Source organism: Xenopus tropicalis, chromosome 1 (genome assembly GCF_000004195.4).
Source record: "Xenopus tropicalis strain Nigerian chromosome 1, UCB_Xtro_10.0, whole genome shotgun sequence".
Lineage (NCBI taxonomy): Eukaryota > Metazoa > Chordata > Amphibia > Anura > Pipidae > Xenopus > Xenopus tropicalis.
Genome location: NC_030677.2, coordinates 127,322,354 through 127,339,017, shown reverse-complemented (window position 1 = coordinate 127,339,017; position 16,664 = coordinate 127,322,354). Strand labels below are relative to the sequence as shown.

Below are 16,664 nucleotides of genomic sequence, written 5' to 3'. Positions count from 1 at the left end.
AGAAAAAAAGATCATACAGGTATAGGACCTTTACCTAAATCTGCTAAGAATTATTTAAACATTAGTACAGATTTTGTAGAGTTGTATTATTACAGAGAAAAAATAAATATTTTTTTTAGAATTATATTATATAAATATATATAAATAAAAATTGAATCTATGAAAGATGACCATCCTGTAGTTCTGAGCTTTCTAAATAAATGCTTTTAAAGGGTACCATGTTAACTAAGAGGATATGTTGAGATTAACCATATACAAAAATAATGTATAGTAACAAACATACTTAACTGTATTCCTTATGTTATCTTTGACATCAAAACAAACATATTTTTAAGCTTCTTGGGTCTCACAAATGTGTGCATTTGCCAATGATTCCCAGATGTCTAGTGAATACGAATTACGTTCATAATATGTGTCTTAGGTTGTCATGCACATGGAAAAAATTACAGGAATACACATTTTGAGGAGCTTTGATGTGGATTCACTCAGGCCTGGAGCAGCATTTGAGCTGGCAGAATGAGCAAAATGGCTCTTGTTCTCTTTGATGGTAAAGCCCATCATTTGTCAACTTCACAAATGCACTTGCAACTTTTGAAAGCAATTTGTTGAGAACACCTACAGGAGTATTAGCTAAATCAAAGTCATGTGTTTAAGGAAGAAAAATATTACAGATACAAGATCTTAAGTAAAGTTCTCACCTTTGTATGTATGCAATTAAAGAGTGTTATTTGTATTTATACACAAGAGTAGCTCTACAGTTTCAGTTCCAGTAAGGCCACTTTCTTTCCCTTCTCTTATACCTGTCCTTTTAAGCTTTTATGAAAACACAGTAAAACTGTAGGGGATGTTGAATGAATAATGTTTGACAAATATTATTACTTTATCTTAGAGTTGTTTTCTAGATTTATTATTATTAACATTTATTTATAAAGCGCCAACATACTCCGCAGTGCTGTACAATAAGTGGGTTTCATATATTGGACATACAGAGTAACATATAAAGCAATCAATAACCAATACAAGAGGGAGCCCTGCCCAAAAGAGCTTACAATCTACAAGGATAAAGGGTTGAGACACAAGGTGTGGGAATGGGCATGACCAGAGTTGTGAGAGATGTGGCTCAGGGTATTGATTTTAGCAGCACACCGAGGTTATGTTAAATTAGATTAGGGTAAGCTTCTCTAAATAAATGCGTTTTTAGAGATCGCTTGAAGGCAGAGAGATTGGGAGAAAGTCTGACAGTTTGTGGGAGCGAATTCCAGAGAAGGGGGGCAGCCCTTGCAAAGTCTTGAATGCAAGTGTGTGAGGAGGGAATGAGAGAGGAATTGAGGAGCAGGTCAGTAGAGGAGCGTAACGAGTGGGTTGGATGGTATCTAGAGATAAGTTCAGAGATGTAGGGTGGGGCAGAGTTGTGAACTATTAACTATTGTTTGCCTGTTTTATCAAAGGTTGTTCCCTTTTAAACCATTTGAGTAAAATAAGCATGCTTATTTTAGCTAGACTCTTCTTACCTGAATGAGTAAGCTGTATTAATTCAAATCGGGTTATGTGATCTAAAATGGAAATGAAATATAAATAAACTGTAGTACCCGATGAAAAGTAGTTAATTATGCACACTGCTTTATAATGAAATAGTTGCAGAAAAAGATCTCAGGAACATATACTATAACAAAAACATGTTAAATTACAGGAAAAAAACATGCATTTTGCAATAGCAAGTTGTACAGCATTCACATTTTAATAATTAACTTCCTTTCTGGATCGCTTTATTGAAGAGCAATTAGATGGTAGCAGTTAGATCATAGTAGCCTATCTGAAACCTTTCTTTACCTCACTGCAAGAATTTTGGCCCTAAGCAGCACTTAGAACAACAGCTAATGCATTGTGTTGATAACCACAGCGTTTATTCATAGATGCTTATGGCAGATGTTCCACAGAGTTCGAATCTGGCATAAGCAGAATATTCTAGTAAAAGGAAGCAGTTTCAGAGAGGAGGGGAATTTTAAGTATCATTCTTCTTGAAAGCCCAGGGCCAATCAAAGCACTGGGCGTAACAGGCCTTAAAGGATAAAAAAAACTCATGAGACCTAAAACACAGATTCAATTCTGCTCCTATGAAAACAATTTTGTGCAATACAATTTTTACTTTACCTTTACTTTTCCCCAAAAGCTTATTTTCTCTGTGATGCCGCTTGCCTACTACTCAAGCCTGTTCTCACTTGCTTAGTTTAGGTGTCCCATAATCAAAAGATCAAAAGACTACTGCTGCTACCAGCATAATGTCAGCAAGTATTACTGTTACACATAATACAAGTGTTCCTCAGCTACTCCTTTCTGCAGTACACCTCTGCAACTTCTACTAATTATCTGGTCACAAAACTACATGAAAACAAGTACTATAGCTAAGGGATTAGTGCAATAAAAATGGGAAACTGGATGAGATCTGTAAAGAATCAGCAAAAGCAACTAAACTGCCAAGGAGCCAATCCAGGCAAAGGGCTATTAGAATAATGGTGAGCAAGCAGAATTATGCCAGTAAGCATAACTATTTGGCTAACTAATTGGCTTAGTTTCCTAATCAGTTTTTTGTAACTGATATTTTTGTGACCACGATTAATTCATGCATAAGGACAACAATCAGGCTTTATAAAAGCTCATTTATTCTACAAGACTTTACAGTTGCACTGGAGCAATTAAGCAACTACGCTAAGCCCTACAGGCTAGGGTGTATTTTAAAAAGTACATTTTAACACAATAACAGCTTCAGTTCAAACAGTATTACAAAAGAGATATTAAGCTCAAAGTGAAAAATGTGGTACTTACTTTCCAGACTCTGTGCCAGAGCAGCAGGATCCACAGCTTTGAGAAAAACCTAGAATAATAAAAAGAACAAACTCTGTCATTCAAAAAAAAGAAATATGACATTCATTTTATATTCCAGTAGCAGCAAAATATATGTAGCACATATATAATAGCTAAGTCCTCTTTGTTAGACAGAGGCAGGCTGTAAACTAGATACTGGCTGAAACTCCAAATTATAAAGCTGCTGAAGAAAAATCACAAAACCCAAAAAAATAAAAAGTCAAAGAAATATCACTGTCCACATCATACTAAGGGGCTGATTTACTTACCCACGAATGGGTCGAATGGAGTCCGATTGCGTTTTTTTCGTAATGATCGGTACTTTGCGATTTTTTCGTATGTTTTGCGATTTTTTCGGATTCTCTACGAATTTTTCATCACCAATACGATTTTTGCGTAAAAACGCGAGTTTTCCTATCCATTACGAAAGTTGCGTAAAAAGTTGCGCATTTTGCGTAGCGTTAAAACTTACGCGAAAAGTTGCGCATTTTTCGTAGCGTTAAGTTTTAACGCTACGAAAAATGCGTAACTTTTCGCGTAAGTTTTAACGCTACGAAAAATGCGTAACTTTTCGCGTAAGTTTTAACGCTACGAAAAATGCGCAACTTTTTACGCAACTTTCGTAATGGATACGAAAAACTCTCGTTTTTACGCAAAAATCGTATTGGTAACGAAAAATTCGTACAGAATCCGAAAAAATCGCAAAACATACGAAGAAGTCGCAAAATGTTCGTTTTCAAGTCGGAACTTTTCCAATTCGGGTCGGATTCGTGGGTTAGTAAATCAGCCCCTAAAAGTTAATTTAAAGATGAACTATTCCCATAACCCAATAGCAACTGCATTAAATGACATGTTAAGTCTATTTTACTGGGGGTTCCAAAATGATGGATACTCCCCCACTGAAATAGACTTAACATGTCCTTTAAGTAAAGCAAACTCTAGGCCAGGGGTCCTCAAACTACGGGCCATGGGTCAGATGAGGCCCCCCAAGGTCATTTACCCAGCCCACGCCCCCGCTGCATCCTCACCCCTGGCTACTACCTGTCTGCCTCAGTGTGTTCCTTGGCCTCAGCGTGTCACGTCATCGCGTCCCACCTGCAGACGCAGCGTCATTAGAGTTGGTCGGTGTGAGATGGTGAGGCCGAGGACCATGCTGAGGCAGACAGGTAGTAGCCAGGGGTGAGGATGCAGCGGGGGTAGCGTAGTTGAGGACTAACCCAGAACAATGCAGAGCTCCCACTGGCATGCCAACAGAATGAATGCAGAGCACATAATGCTGTGCCAGAAGAACAATTAAAGTGAAATGGCATGGCGACCCCTCCATTAAATGGCAAAGTGAGTCTCAGCATTAAATGCAACAGTGACCATATGGCATAGTGACCCTCAGACTTAAATAATGCAGTGACTCAAAGTATTTAAGGAATGGTTTACCAGATACTAATCAAACAAACTAAAAATAATACTAAAATAAATATAGAAGGCCAAATGCAACCTGTCTCAGAATATCAATACCTACAACAAAGTAAAAGTTAATTTAAAGGAAAACTACCGCCTTCAAATGGCACAGTTACTTTTACAGACACAGTGAGTCCCAGTATTTACAGCGAATCTCAGCATTTAAAGATACAGTGAAGCACAGCTTTAAATTGATTTCCCTTCTACATTCTCCTTCTTCTTTCTTAGTCGTTTTCTGAAATCCTCCATCCAGCTTGTTTTACTTCACCTCTAACTTTCCCATTATCTCTGCACTTCTTACTTTCTCTTTGCACAAAATAGCCACCAATAAGGATTAATTATATCTTAATAATATCTTAGTTGGGATTAAGTACAAGGTACTGTTTTATTATTACAGAGAAAAATGACATCATTTTTAAAAATGTAAATTATTTGATTAAAATGGAGTCTATGGGAGGATGGCCTTTCTGTAATTCGGAAATTTCTGGATAACTGGTCCAATACCTGTTTATACTTTGCAAGTAATGTGGCAGACAGAAAGCACAAAAGATATCAAGTCACAATATGAATTCATCATTTTAATTTAAGCTGTTAAAAAAACTATGACTACCCAATGTTCCAAAAAATCAAGCAGGCAGAACGGTGGTCTTTCTAAATTATGCAATGGTCATATAATTAATATGAGAGATATTGCCGCCATTCTGTTATTTATAAGGCAAAACCCTTCACATAGCTCATTGACTTTAATTTCCAGAATCTTATGATTTAAAACATGGAAACAACGATACACATGAAAATATTTTCACCTTTTCAAATCTCATTTTCTCATGAAACAACAAAGGAAATACTGAAGGAAGACATCCTGTTTCCTTGTGCTGGCCCAATATTGAAACATTAAGGAGTATATCATCTTTCTCTGGCAAGAATACACCCGGGCAAGTGACCTGCATGAAAAAAAAATATAAAAAATCACTGACTGATTTGAAACCCCAGTACACAATTATTAATTAAATATTAAAATATCATAAGAGAGCTGATTTACTAACCTAAAAGCAATATGGAACCTTAAGCATAATCCACAGTGACCAGCTTTTATATCACAGGAAATGGCTTTGATATGTCTAGTGAATGACATGCAGTTAGGTGCACGCACAGATGGGAGACTGCATTGATGCCAAATACTGTATATACTCGAGTATAAGCCTAGTTTTTCAGCACCCAAAATGTGCTGAAAAAGTCACCCTCGGCTTATACTCGAGTCGGGTGCCATGTGTCCCTCCAGACTAGCATCCTCTGTCCTTTGTGTGCAAATTAGGCCACCCGCAACCAGACCCTCCAGTGCCCTGGCCCGCTCCCAGTTGCAATACTTATTTCCCCTTACGTGTCTTCCGGGATCGGGACTGCCGCCAGTTTGCCAATGTGCAATAGCATGAGGTAGTACTCATACTGTTTTTGTTGACCCTCTTCTCCACTTACAGAGCTAGTTTACTGTTTTTCTTTGAAATAAATATTTAAAAACATATCCCCCACTGATGCCTCAGGTAATGTAATTTTATTGGTATTTATTTTGATTATTGAAACTTAGCTGCTGCATTTCCCACCCTAGGCTTATACTAGAGTCAATAAGTTTTTCCAGTTTTCTTAGGTAAAATTAGGTACCTCGGCTTATATTCGGATCGGCTTATACTCGAGTATATACCGTACATTTAATGCAGGGTTTGGCAGAAAGAATACACTTACCTGCAGAGAAGTCTATTTTGCAATCCATGATATTACCTACTAGCCCACTTGCCTGCCTACCTCTACATTTATATACCCACTGCCCACCCAACCCCCTGCAGGACACTAATCTTAATAATAAATTAAAATAATGACCACATACTTTGCACTTATACTGTAATGTCACCCACTGTGACCTATAGCACTTATATTTGCCTATTTGTGTCTGTTAGTTACCCTCCCATATAGATTGTAAGCTCTACGGGGCAGGGACCTCCTTCATCTTGTGTTTCTGACTCTTATTGCAACTGTACCTTGTATTTATTTGTATTTATTGTTGTACTTTGTATTTATCCATTATCTTTAACCCCCCTGTCTGTATTAATGAATTCTACTGTACAGCGCTGCGTACATAAGTAGCGCTTTATAAATAAAGATATACATACATACATACATACTTTACCATGTACTACATTCTAAATATATCCCTACCGCATGAATCTGAAGCTCGATCACAATTTTTAATGGCATGTGTCTTGTCTGTCGGGTAACTGAACAGCAGTAATCACCAGATCCAGAGCCGTTTCCGGGAAGGATTTAATGATCAGGAAAGGTGCAGTTACTTTATAGTTTCATTTAGATCTCCTTCAGGAATTAGATTGTTGACCCAACTTTCATCTAAACAAGGAAGGTAAGTATGCAATTTAGGATTAAAAATACTAGTTTATACTAATATTTTTGGTTCACCTGGTAAAACGCATAGCTAAATATGTATTTATATTTTAGGAAAATATTTGATTAAATATGCCCAGTGTAGAGATATAGGCACTATCCTGCCCTACATTCCCGAAAGCATAATTAGTTAAAGGGTATTCAGAAAAGGAATACACATCATTTAAAACAGAAACCATCTCTTGGTAACCACTGTAGACTGCAAAATTTAATATCATCTATTTGTGCCTGTAATTTACCCACCCACATAAATTGCAAGCTCTATGGGGCAGGGATTGTCTTTCGCTTGTCTCTTTGACACTTAACTCTTAATCAGCAATGTAACTGTACCTGTATTTATTTGTATTTATTATTATAATGACCCCTGTTTGTTCTATTAAGATCTGTGCCTCCAAAGATGCCCCCAATAGCTCCCCATTGCTTTTATGCTGATTCACTGCACATGATCTGTGCTGCTGTCATTTACTAAGCTTAGGGACACAATATACTGTATATATAGAATATAAATGTAATAAATACAGAAAATGACTACATGGCAGTTCAGCAACTAGTGCAATTATATATATAATATATACATACACAGGTAAACCTCATTTTCTGCTTAATAATTTGAGACAACCCCTAAGCTTATCTCCTCCACAGCTGCTTAGAGCACACATTTTTCAAGATAGGGAGTTCCTCTCATAAGTCTGAAGTCCGATCATTGATGCTATTGAGATACTGAAAATTGGTGTAATAAGTACAGTATATAAAATATGTAATTTTTAACCATTTTTACGGTTTAGTTCGCCTTTAAACTGTAGGCTGCACAGCTATACAATGCACATTTGCCCAAGCAAACACAGCAGAAAGACTACCAAATACCCTACAGGCCTGCAGGCTGGAAATCTGTGGATTCAGGCAAATGCCAGAGGGGCTTCTGTAAGAAGCTACTAATATTTACTATTTAGTGGGCTGGTGGTGTTCTGTTTGAGCCTCTGTGTCCTTGAAATGCCAGGGCCTATTCTGGATTCCAGTCCAAGCCTGATACCCTGTACAATGTGCTTTCCATTAATTTAAAAGATTTAAGGAAAAAGCTACAGCTACTGAGGGGCTGCTAGCATTTTTAGCATAGTTGCTTAATTTCCTTTCATTTCCTCAATGCACTAATGCCCCTCTCAAGTATATTTATACTTTGCAGTGACACAGAGGTGTATTCTAGAGCCAGTTCTACTCCATCAGGAAAAGAAGAAATACATCTTAGGCTAAATTAGTAACACAGCGATAATCAAAAGGCAGCTGTAAACTCAAATTGTAAAAATTATGTCTATTTGTCAGTCCTCTAGGTTTAGCAAGACATTACTGGACATTGTTGGATATGACAATCATTTGGCCTATGGCACACACCATCCATAAAAAAACTCTTACAAACAGAAAAGGTTGCCAGGACAAAATGGGGTGTGTGTGTTTCAAAAGTTGGTAACAATGGCAAATATAACACATCAAAATATAGTTAGAATATTATATATATATATATATATATATATATATATATATATATATATATAGTTAGAATAACTATAATAGGTAGAATTCAGTGTTTACTTGATTGTTGCGCCATTTCCAAATTGTCCTAGACCAGAACTGGGGCTGACTTATTAACAAGGAAAACAGACACACACTGCAAAATAACACATAGTAAGTAAAAGCATATTTGGGTCTTTCAGTTAAGCTATTTGGTGGTGTGTGTTTTTTCTTTGTGACTATTTTACTGTGCGGAGCTGTTGCACATACACCTTAAATATCATACAGCAGCATGGGTATACAGCTAATACAGGGCTGCAGAGATTTCATCACACATGCACATTTCATAAATGTATCTCTTTAGCTTGGAATGGATATGGGACATTGGCACACTCAAACACATATATATATATATATATATATATATATATATATATATATATATATACACAGCAAATCAATTAAAATACATAAGATTTATACATACAGAGCTGTTACCAACAAAGCTAGAGTTGAATCCTGCTGTTGCCGCCGCCACCAGAGAAGCGTCCCGTCTCCATAGCGACGCAAACAATTCCAGCTTCTATTGGCCCGTACGTCATCATTGCGCGTCCTCCTGCATGGGCTTCCCAGTATACCGTCATTTTTCCCGAGGCGACATAAACCAAATAAAGTTGAAGCAACTCCCGTGGGAGGGGGTTTCGGCCGTCTGCGCATGTGTTGTACTGTGCCTGTTAGAAAGTACTGAGAAGAAAGTCTACCGGAAGGGGAGGGCGTTTCATTTCCGATCGTGTTTTTTTTATGCAGTTGTAACGTTAGCAGGTAGGTGTGTGCTTTGCGTTAGTAGAGTATCACGTTGTGTGAGTAGAGGAGCTGAAAGTGATGTTTAGGCCGATCACATTCCTACAGTATATGAATATTTGCTGGTGCCCTTATTGTCCCACGTTGCTCAGTAAATACAAGTACAGATAGCACGTGATTTATCGTATTTCTGCCCATAACACGTTTATTTTCTAACTAATTTTAAAGACCATGTATTTGCATTAAAGCACTGATATTCTTCCAGAAAGTAAGCGGCTTACTAAGTCTAGGTGCGAGTTATGCCGTTTTCATGCAGTGTTAGGGTTGAAGGCATTGGCAGTGATTTGAGATATTTTAGTACATTTATAGTTGTTTTCACCCAAATAGAAGCGGTCATCGCTGTTAAATGGGCTTTTTGTTTATGTACATAGTTTGTGAGACATGAGATTGTTTACTAGTGTGAAGTGCACCCTGCCCCTGATATTGTGTGTGCATGCTTGCTTCCTGCAGCAGGAAAAACGTGGAATGGACTTTTCACACTCGCAGCAGAATGAGTGTGCCAGGAGCTCTGTGGCGTGCAAGTGGAGCCTGGCAGAAGCGCAACAAAAACTTAACAGCTTGGCCCTTCACAACTCCGAGTCTATGGATCAAGAACAAGCAATGGCCCAGGCTGAATTGTCAGAACTACAGCGCAGTGAAGAAGAATGGAGAAGGAAAGAAGCAGCGCTATCCCAGGGTGAGAACTGGGGATTGCCCACTACGGATGGTCTTAATCAAGATGTATTTAATAAGGTACTGAAAAACAACTTTGATAACTAGTATTGCAGCTATAGCTGCAGTACTGTGTAGCATCAGGTATGAGTGTTTTGTCACCCAGGGCTGTTCTTCAAGGACACTGTTTTTCATCTATATCTGTGCTGGCTGACCTAGTTTAACGAAGAGTGCATTCAAGGAGTGTACCCACTGTAAATAGAAGGAAAAGGGGAGCCAGCAATGGTGGAGGCCATATGTTTGGTAAATGCTTTAAGGGATGCAAGCCAGAGAAGATCATGCCCTAGGTAGTGCATGTCAACTTTAGCCCATTGGTAATAATAAATTATTATTGGTGGTGCATATATTATTTCTGTTTCAGTACAATGCCGGCACTGTTCCCAAAACAGAACCAATAGTCCAATTTTCATCTACAGTACCAGCAATGTAGATTTCGATTTGTAACTCTGATCATTTGCTGTATCAAATTAAAATCTGGTGCCTAGGATTCTAGTGATAAATGTAGTACTACACATATATAATATATACATAATACACGGTAAATATTTTTATTTTTTATACATGAGAAACCCAGATGATGTTTTAATTGAAAATGAAATATCCTTAAATATGATGCATATTCTGTCACCCAGGAGCAAATCAATATATCTGAAAAGAACCCATAATAACCAGCCCTTAGCCTGTATACCATTGGAGCAAGTACATGCATTTTGGTTAATTTAATAGTTAAATCATTTTTAGCAGATTTAAGGTATGACGATCCAAATTATGGAAAGATCCTGTATTTGCAAACCCCAGTCCCAAGCATTCCAGATAATCGATCCTATCCTTGTAACAAAATAGTAAGGACAAATAATTTTCCTAACAACTGACAGCTTATGATCTGTATTGTTAGTGTTTAAACAGTAAGGTTAACAGTCTGGCCAGTGGCCACATATGCCAAAAGCTGCTGAAGACCTGCATAGTCTTGACTTATGCTTGTCTCAGCTTGTTCATTCAATTTATACACTGTGGGTCAGCTTGATGTACAAAACCCATTTGAGTGGAGAGGGGTACACACAAACACCAACTTAATTTCCTCCCAAAAACATTTTTTAAAATAATAAAAGAAAAAAAAATTGTACAAAATTTTCCAATATTCATTCATTTAAAAGTGTAACAGTTTTAAAGTTATTTGTAAATGTAGTTACAATGGAAAGCAGTGTTTGCTTATATAGTACAACCAGTAGTGCAGAAAATATAAAGAATGAGACATATACATTTACAAATAACTGTAAAACTATTTACGTTTGTAATATACATTGGGAAGTTGCTTAGAAGTACATTTCTTTAATTTTACAAAAGCTTACTATTTTTGGACAGAAATCCTCTTCAAAGGGATTGTCCAACCTGGAGCCTTATTAAAGTCTATAATTTCTCTCCCTGTTGCTGAATTACTGTGTCTGCTAGCGGAGATCTTGATTCCACTGTATCCGTAGACACAAACTATATTTATTTATTACATAAAGGGAGGCATTTTTTTTTTTTTTAAACACTTTAATGGGATTTTGCAAGAAGTCAGACATCCCCTTTAAAGTGAGACCTTGTTCCTCAGCACCTGGCTCACTTATCCATATTAGGCATATTAACAAATTGCAGGAGAACTTTAGGCTCTTTTCTGGTATATCTCAACCTGTAGTGCAGTGGTCCAACTGCCCTAGTCACCTCCCATTAGCTTGACGGCACCATTAGAGCATTTTCAGGCTGAAAAGTACCATTACTGGGAGAATGGGAGGCAGCAGGGCTTGTTTGGGTCTTTTTCCACCAGCTGAATAAAACACCCAGTGTTCCCTATAGCATTTAGGACACCTTGTGGTATGCAAATAACTATTTTGGGCAATGATGCATCCGTTGGTTGTAACATGTTAATAGCTGACCTGAGTTTTCATGTTATCACGGTTCAGGTTAGATTAGTAAGTATATCTTTTATTTCTTTAAAAAAAAGTTAAACTTTTTTTTTTAATAGTCATTTACTGTCATTTACAGTCATTTATATTTCATTATTGCTTGTTTCTTTCCAATGAACAGAGTTTTATTAATCAGGTTAAGAAAAGCATAGATGGTGAAGATCAGTCAATATCTTTTATACAGAAGTATGAGGCAAAAATTAGACATTTTGGTAAGTATATCTAAATTATATTTATATAAGTTATACATGCATAAAGTGTGTGCCCACAATGTCTTTTTTTTTTTATAGCTAAGCTAGAATTTACTAATATTTTACCAAATTTTCAGTGTGAATACCAAATCTTCTACAGAAAATTGAAAGGAATACAAAACTTAATTTGCATGTATGAAATTTGAGCAGAATTTCCCTTAATTTGGATCCTTTGAAAACCAGCGGGATTAAATAGTCACAAGACAAGGAAAATGTAGTACACTTTGGGGTACCAATAGGTTAGGAACATCCTAGTGTATTGAATTCCTACATTTTTTCTCTAGATCAGTGCTTCTGTTGGGAACAAAATTACATCAGTCTGGAGATATTTCTTAGCACCACAACCATCTTAGCTATATTTCACAAGGCTACTTTCTGACATCACATGCACAATAGCAACATTTTATGATCTTATTATACCATGCCTGTGCAAGCTTAGAAAGCCACAAGGGAAATACTGAAAATATGGAACTAGGATTTTCTGACTGGTGCAATTGTTACACTGGGGGAATGCCTAAATTATTAGCACCTGCAGTGTAATTCCTTTTTTAATGTCCTTTAATGATTTGGTTCTGATGATCAATAAGAACCTTTAAGTTATGAGAATAAGTGTAAAAGAATATTGTTCCACTGCCACATTTCCACCAGAACTGGCAACCAGACACTTTTTATTTTAATATAGCTGCAATACAAACTTAAGGACTTTAGTATTTCTGGTGCTGAATATGTAGTTTAAGGGATATTGTCATAACATAATGAACCCCGCCTCCTTCCTGTCTTTTATGGTCCAATTTATTTATTTTAACATCTTTATTAAAATATTATTACTTGCTGACAATGTAGTTAGATATCAGATAATCGGTAATTAATCCTATCATGTGCTTCTTCTGATCCCGTGTCTGAATCCATAATCACTGCCAAAATAGTGCTTCAGTTTTTATTCAGAAGAAAAGTGGTACACAGGAATTAAAATAAAAGTAGTTCCTTATGCAAGCATAAAACAGTGTTATCAGAATTAACATAAATACAATTTTCAGAACTACATATTACTTATTGTTTTCTAGGTATGCTTAGTAGATGGAATGATAGCCAGCATTTTCTTTCTGAATATCCAGATCTTGTCAGTGAAGAAACTGCTAAGTATCTCCTCTTGTGGTGTTCTCATTTAGAAAGTGAACAGGTACTGTTGCACTGTGAAATAAACTATTAATTATTTAACCCCATCTTTTAGTAACTGTATTCCCAACAGGAGAAATGTAGGCAAAAGTAAATTTTACCTTGGCAAACTATGTAATGTGCAAATGTAATTAGTGTATTTCATGTATCATGGGAATCTGACCTAAATTTGTGATCTGCACCCAACACTTTATCTCAAGCCAGAGATCTTGGTTCATCTCCCTGTGTTTAAATTCCTTGCCGATTGAATATTTTGAAGGATGTAAATACCATTAAAGGGGAAGTTTACATTTAAAGTACCTTTTAGTATGATGTAGATAGCAGTATTCTCAGACAATGTGCAGCTGGTTCCAATTTTATTTTATTTTTTTAATTATTTAGCATTTTTTTCAGCAGCTTTCTGGTTTGAAATTTTAGCAGCTGTTAGGATACAGTTAACCCTAACAGTCAGGCAGTGCTTGGAAGGACAAACTGAATAACAAATACCAGAGGTCCAGATTAGAAAGATAAATTAAAAACAAAATTGTACCCTCACAGAGCAATAGTTGTTTGGCTGCCAGGGTCAGTGACCCCCCTTGTGAAGGTTGAAAAGAGCTAGAAGTGGAAGGCATAGGGTGTGCCAGTCGTGAAATAATATTTGGTATACATTTAATTTGGCTGTGCATCCCGCCATATGATGTTTTTTGGCATTATATGTATATAATATATTCTTTCATGCTAGTTCCCCTATGCCCATGCCTAAGCAAATTTGCCTAGAACTGGAGTTACCTTTAACCACAGCTTCACCTAGTGCAAGTCCTCACTATGTGTTTATCAAAATTGGTCCAAAAGTCCTTCTCTTAAACATTGTTTGTTTATGCTCTGATCTGAACATCCAAAAATGAGACTTTTAGGGTTTTACATTGGAATTCCATAGAATGTGCAAGACAAGTTGTATACTTGATGACCAACTTGTAATGAGTTTTAGGGAAATGCTAACATGCTATTCTTTTACATGTACAGAAGACAGCACTTATGGAACAAGTGGCACATCAAGCTGTTGTAATGCAGTTTATTATAGAAATGGCAAAAAGCTGTAACGTGGATCCCAGAGGTTGTTTCCGTTTGTTTTTTCAAAAAGCCAAAGTAAGTTTTCAGATGCTTCTCTAGAAATGGTTTTAGATCTTTGTAAATACATGCAACGTGTAACTAATGTCAACTGTGAGCAAATTCTATATATATTTTGGTTTTCCTCTGCTTTTGCTCTTTGTTGTTATTTAACAGCATTGCAATGAAGAGTTAATGTGCTTCTCTATACAATCGCTTGCTGTGATATATTTTTATTATCTTTGTACAGTAGATGGGTTGTGTAAATAAGCTATATCTTTTTTTATTCCACAATATCCGTTGCGGAATAAAGAGAGAGAGCATATTTAGCTTATATCATGTCAATCGTTTTACACATAGTGGGTGATTATCTGAAATACCACGTTTACGTGGGCAGGATTGTATTAAACTTATAATGACAGATGACAGTGGCACTCTTAAGTGCCTAAGAAGGAAAGGCTAGTAAAGAGTTAATCTCAAGCTGCAGGCATACCTTCAGTTGTCTCAATAGTGCCCTTAAGTCTCCCCATATTTCACCTGTTCAGAAGATCAGAAGCCAAACAGGAAAAAAAAATACTGAGCTGTGTAAAGAAAGTTCCCATAATGCCTCGCTCCTGCAAAGAAACCCAGATCAAGTGAACATGCTCAGTTAGTTAGACTATGGGGGAGATTTATCAATCCACGAACGCTCCGAATGCATCCGAATGCGTTTTTTTCGTAATGATAGTTATTTTTGAGTCCATTTCGTGAGTTCTTAGCATTTTTGAGGGAGGGGGGAGCAGAAGAGAGCAGAAAGCTGGGTGTCTGTGGCACAGGAATTACAGACAGAAGAAATCTTTTTTTCAGAGAAGTCAATGCAGTGTTTCTGTGAGTGCTTATGGCTGTATTTACATAGACCTTTCTGATAAAGCTTACTTACTTTCTTTCTCCTTTAACCAAGCTGAGGGCATATAAATCCCTGGGAAGGCAACATCTGGTGGGGATTGTAGTTGGATAGCCCTAATCTGTGGCAATATAAAGCATAGTTCTTGGGTTAGATTCCTTCCATAAGCCCACTTCAACATCTTAAAAACTTGTTACAAAAAGATTCATGATAACTGTCATATTTAATATAAATAATTTTTCCAGCCCTGTGAGCAGCTGCCCAGAGATTATTTTTTTATTATTTTTGCCAGAATTCTCTTGCCAGGAATCTTATATTAAGTGACTTTATTTAAACTATACCTTTTTTGTTACATGTGATGCACAGGAAGAGAAAGAAGGTTATTTTGAAGCCTTTAAAAGTGAACTTGAAATTTTGAAGTCAAAAGTCCGTCAGCATGCTGAATGCCAAAGATATGAAGCTGCTATTCTCAGGAAACCAGCTTTTCCTCCTGACCTTGGACATATGGGTACACAGCAGTGCCATCAAAAGGTACATGTTTTTAACAAATGCAGAGAGTTGTTTTTCAGGCTGAAAAAAGAACTAGTACTGCCAGCCAGACATAAGTGGCTTTCCCATTTACAACAGTTAAAAGATCAGTGGCCTCTGTAATTGCACTGTTAGTTCAAACCCATTTAGTACTATTTTAAAAGTGACTAAAGTTTTTTTTTTTTATGATGACAGGATGTTCTGCAAAGTCACCCTAATGCTGCCGTTTGCCATTTGAACCCTATGGAGCATGCAGAAGATGAAGATTTGAAAATGATGGACACACTATAACACAAAAAGCACTTAAGCTAAAAATGCTACATGAGCTTATGTGGCTGTGTTCTTATTTGTGACTTACTAACTGATTTTGCACTTTACCTTTTTGCTGTTGGAGGGAAAAAAATTCCCGAGATATGTTTGTGGTGTTTTACTGCGTGAATATTGCTGCTATTTTTACATGAAATACAGGGAATTGAAATGGATTGCTTCTATTTGCAACAATTTTTTTTCTTTCTTTTTTTGCAAAGCTTATTAGTTGAAATAATATCTGCCAATATCCCAATGAAAACTAAAATATTACTTAAAGGGATCGCTTCAGGTCCTGAGGTTTCAAGACTTGGCCTTACCAAGTGCTGGAAAATGGACTGTGAGAAGGGAACAACAGCTGCTGAGCTCTCTTCTTAAGCCTCATGTAGATTTGGAGTATACCAAAGTCCTGCCAACACAACTCAAGATAACCTGCTGGCCAGTTTAGTTTTTAAAATGACCAGTGGCTTTTTAACCAGATCCCAGGTGGTATCCTTGTTAAACACAAACTAGCCTGTCACTCAGAAAAAGATTCCCAACAAGTAATGATATGCTAAAAGTCTTGTTGATGCTGGATAACCATTACATGACTTATATGCAGAAAGCAATGCCTGGACAGAAATAAAAATCTTATCTACAATATTA

At 36.8% G+C, this 16,664-nt stretch overlaps 2 protein-coding genes across 7 annotated transcripts in view; one reads left to right on the top strand and one right to left on the bottom strand.

Moving 5' to 3' along the window:
* Positions 1 to 9,003, bottom strand: part of spata6l (spermatogenesis associated 6-like) — a 27,171-nt gene extending 18,168 nt beyond the window's left edge. Inside the window, 5 exon segments of one of the 2 annotated variants that reach the window (NM_001078764.1) lie at positions 1,512 to 1,553; positions 2,824 to 2,872; positions 5,124 to 5,261; positions 6,529 to 6,714; positions 8,759 to 9,003. In NM_001078764.1, the coding sequence (NP_001072232.1) occupies positions 1,512 to 1,553; positions 2,824 to 2,872; positions 5,124 to 5,261; positions 6,529 to 6,567 (268 nt within the window). In that variant the 5' untranslated portion in view covers positions 6,568 to 6,714; positions 8,759 to 9,003. 2 annotated transcript variants of the gene reach the window in all.
* cdc37l1 (cell division cycle 37-like 1) lies at positions 8,972 to 16,664 on the top strand. 5 transcript variants are annotated; one of them, XM_012964044.3, is made up of 7 exons: positions 8,972 to 9,093; positions 9,583 to 9,808; positions 11,926 to 12,001; positions 13,105 to 13,220; positions 14,219 to 14,341; positions 15,552 to 15,716; positions 15,909 to 16,664. In XM_012964044.3, the coding sequence occupies exons 2-7, from the start codon at positions 9,623 to 9,625 to the stop codon at positions 16,002 to 16,004; spliced, it is 762 nt and encodes a 253-aa protein (XP_012819498.1). In that variant the 5' UTR covers positions 8,972 to 9,093; positions 9,583 to 9,622; the 3' UTR covers positions 16,005 to 16,664.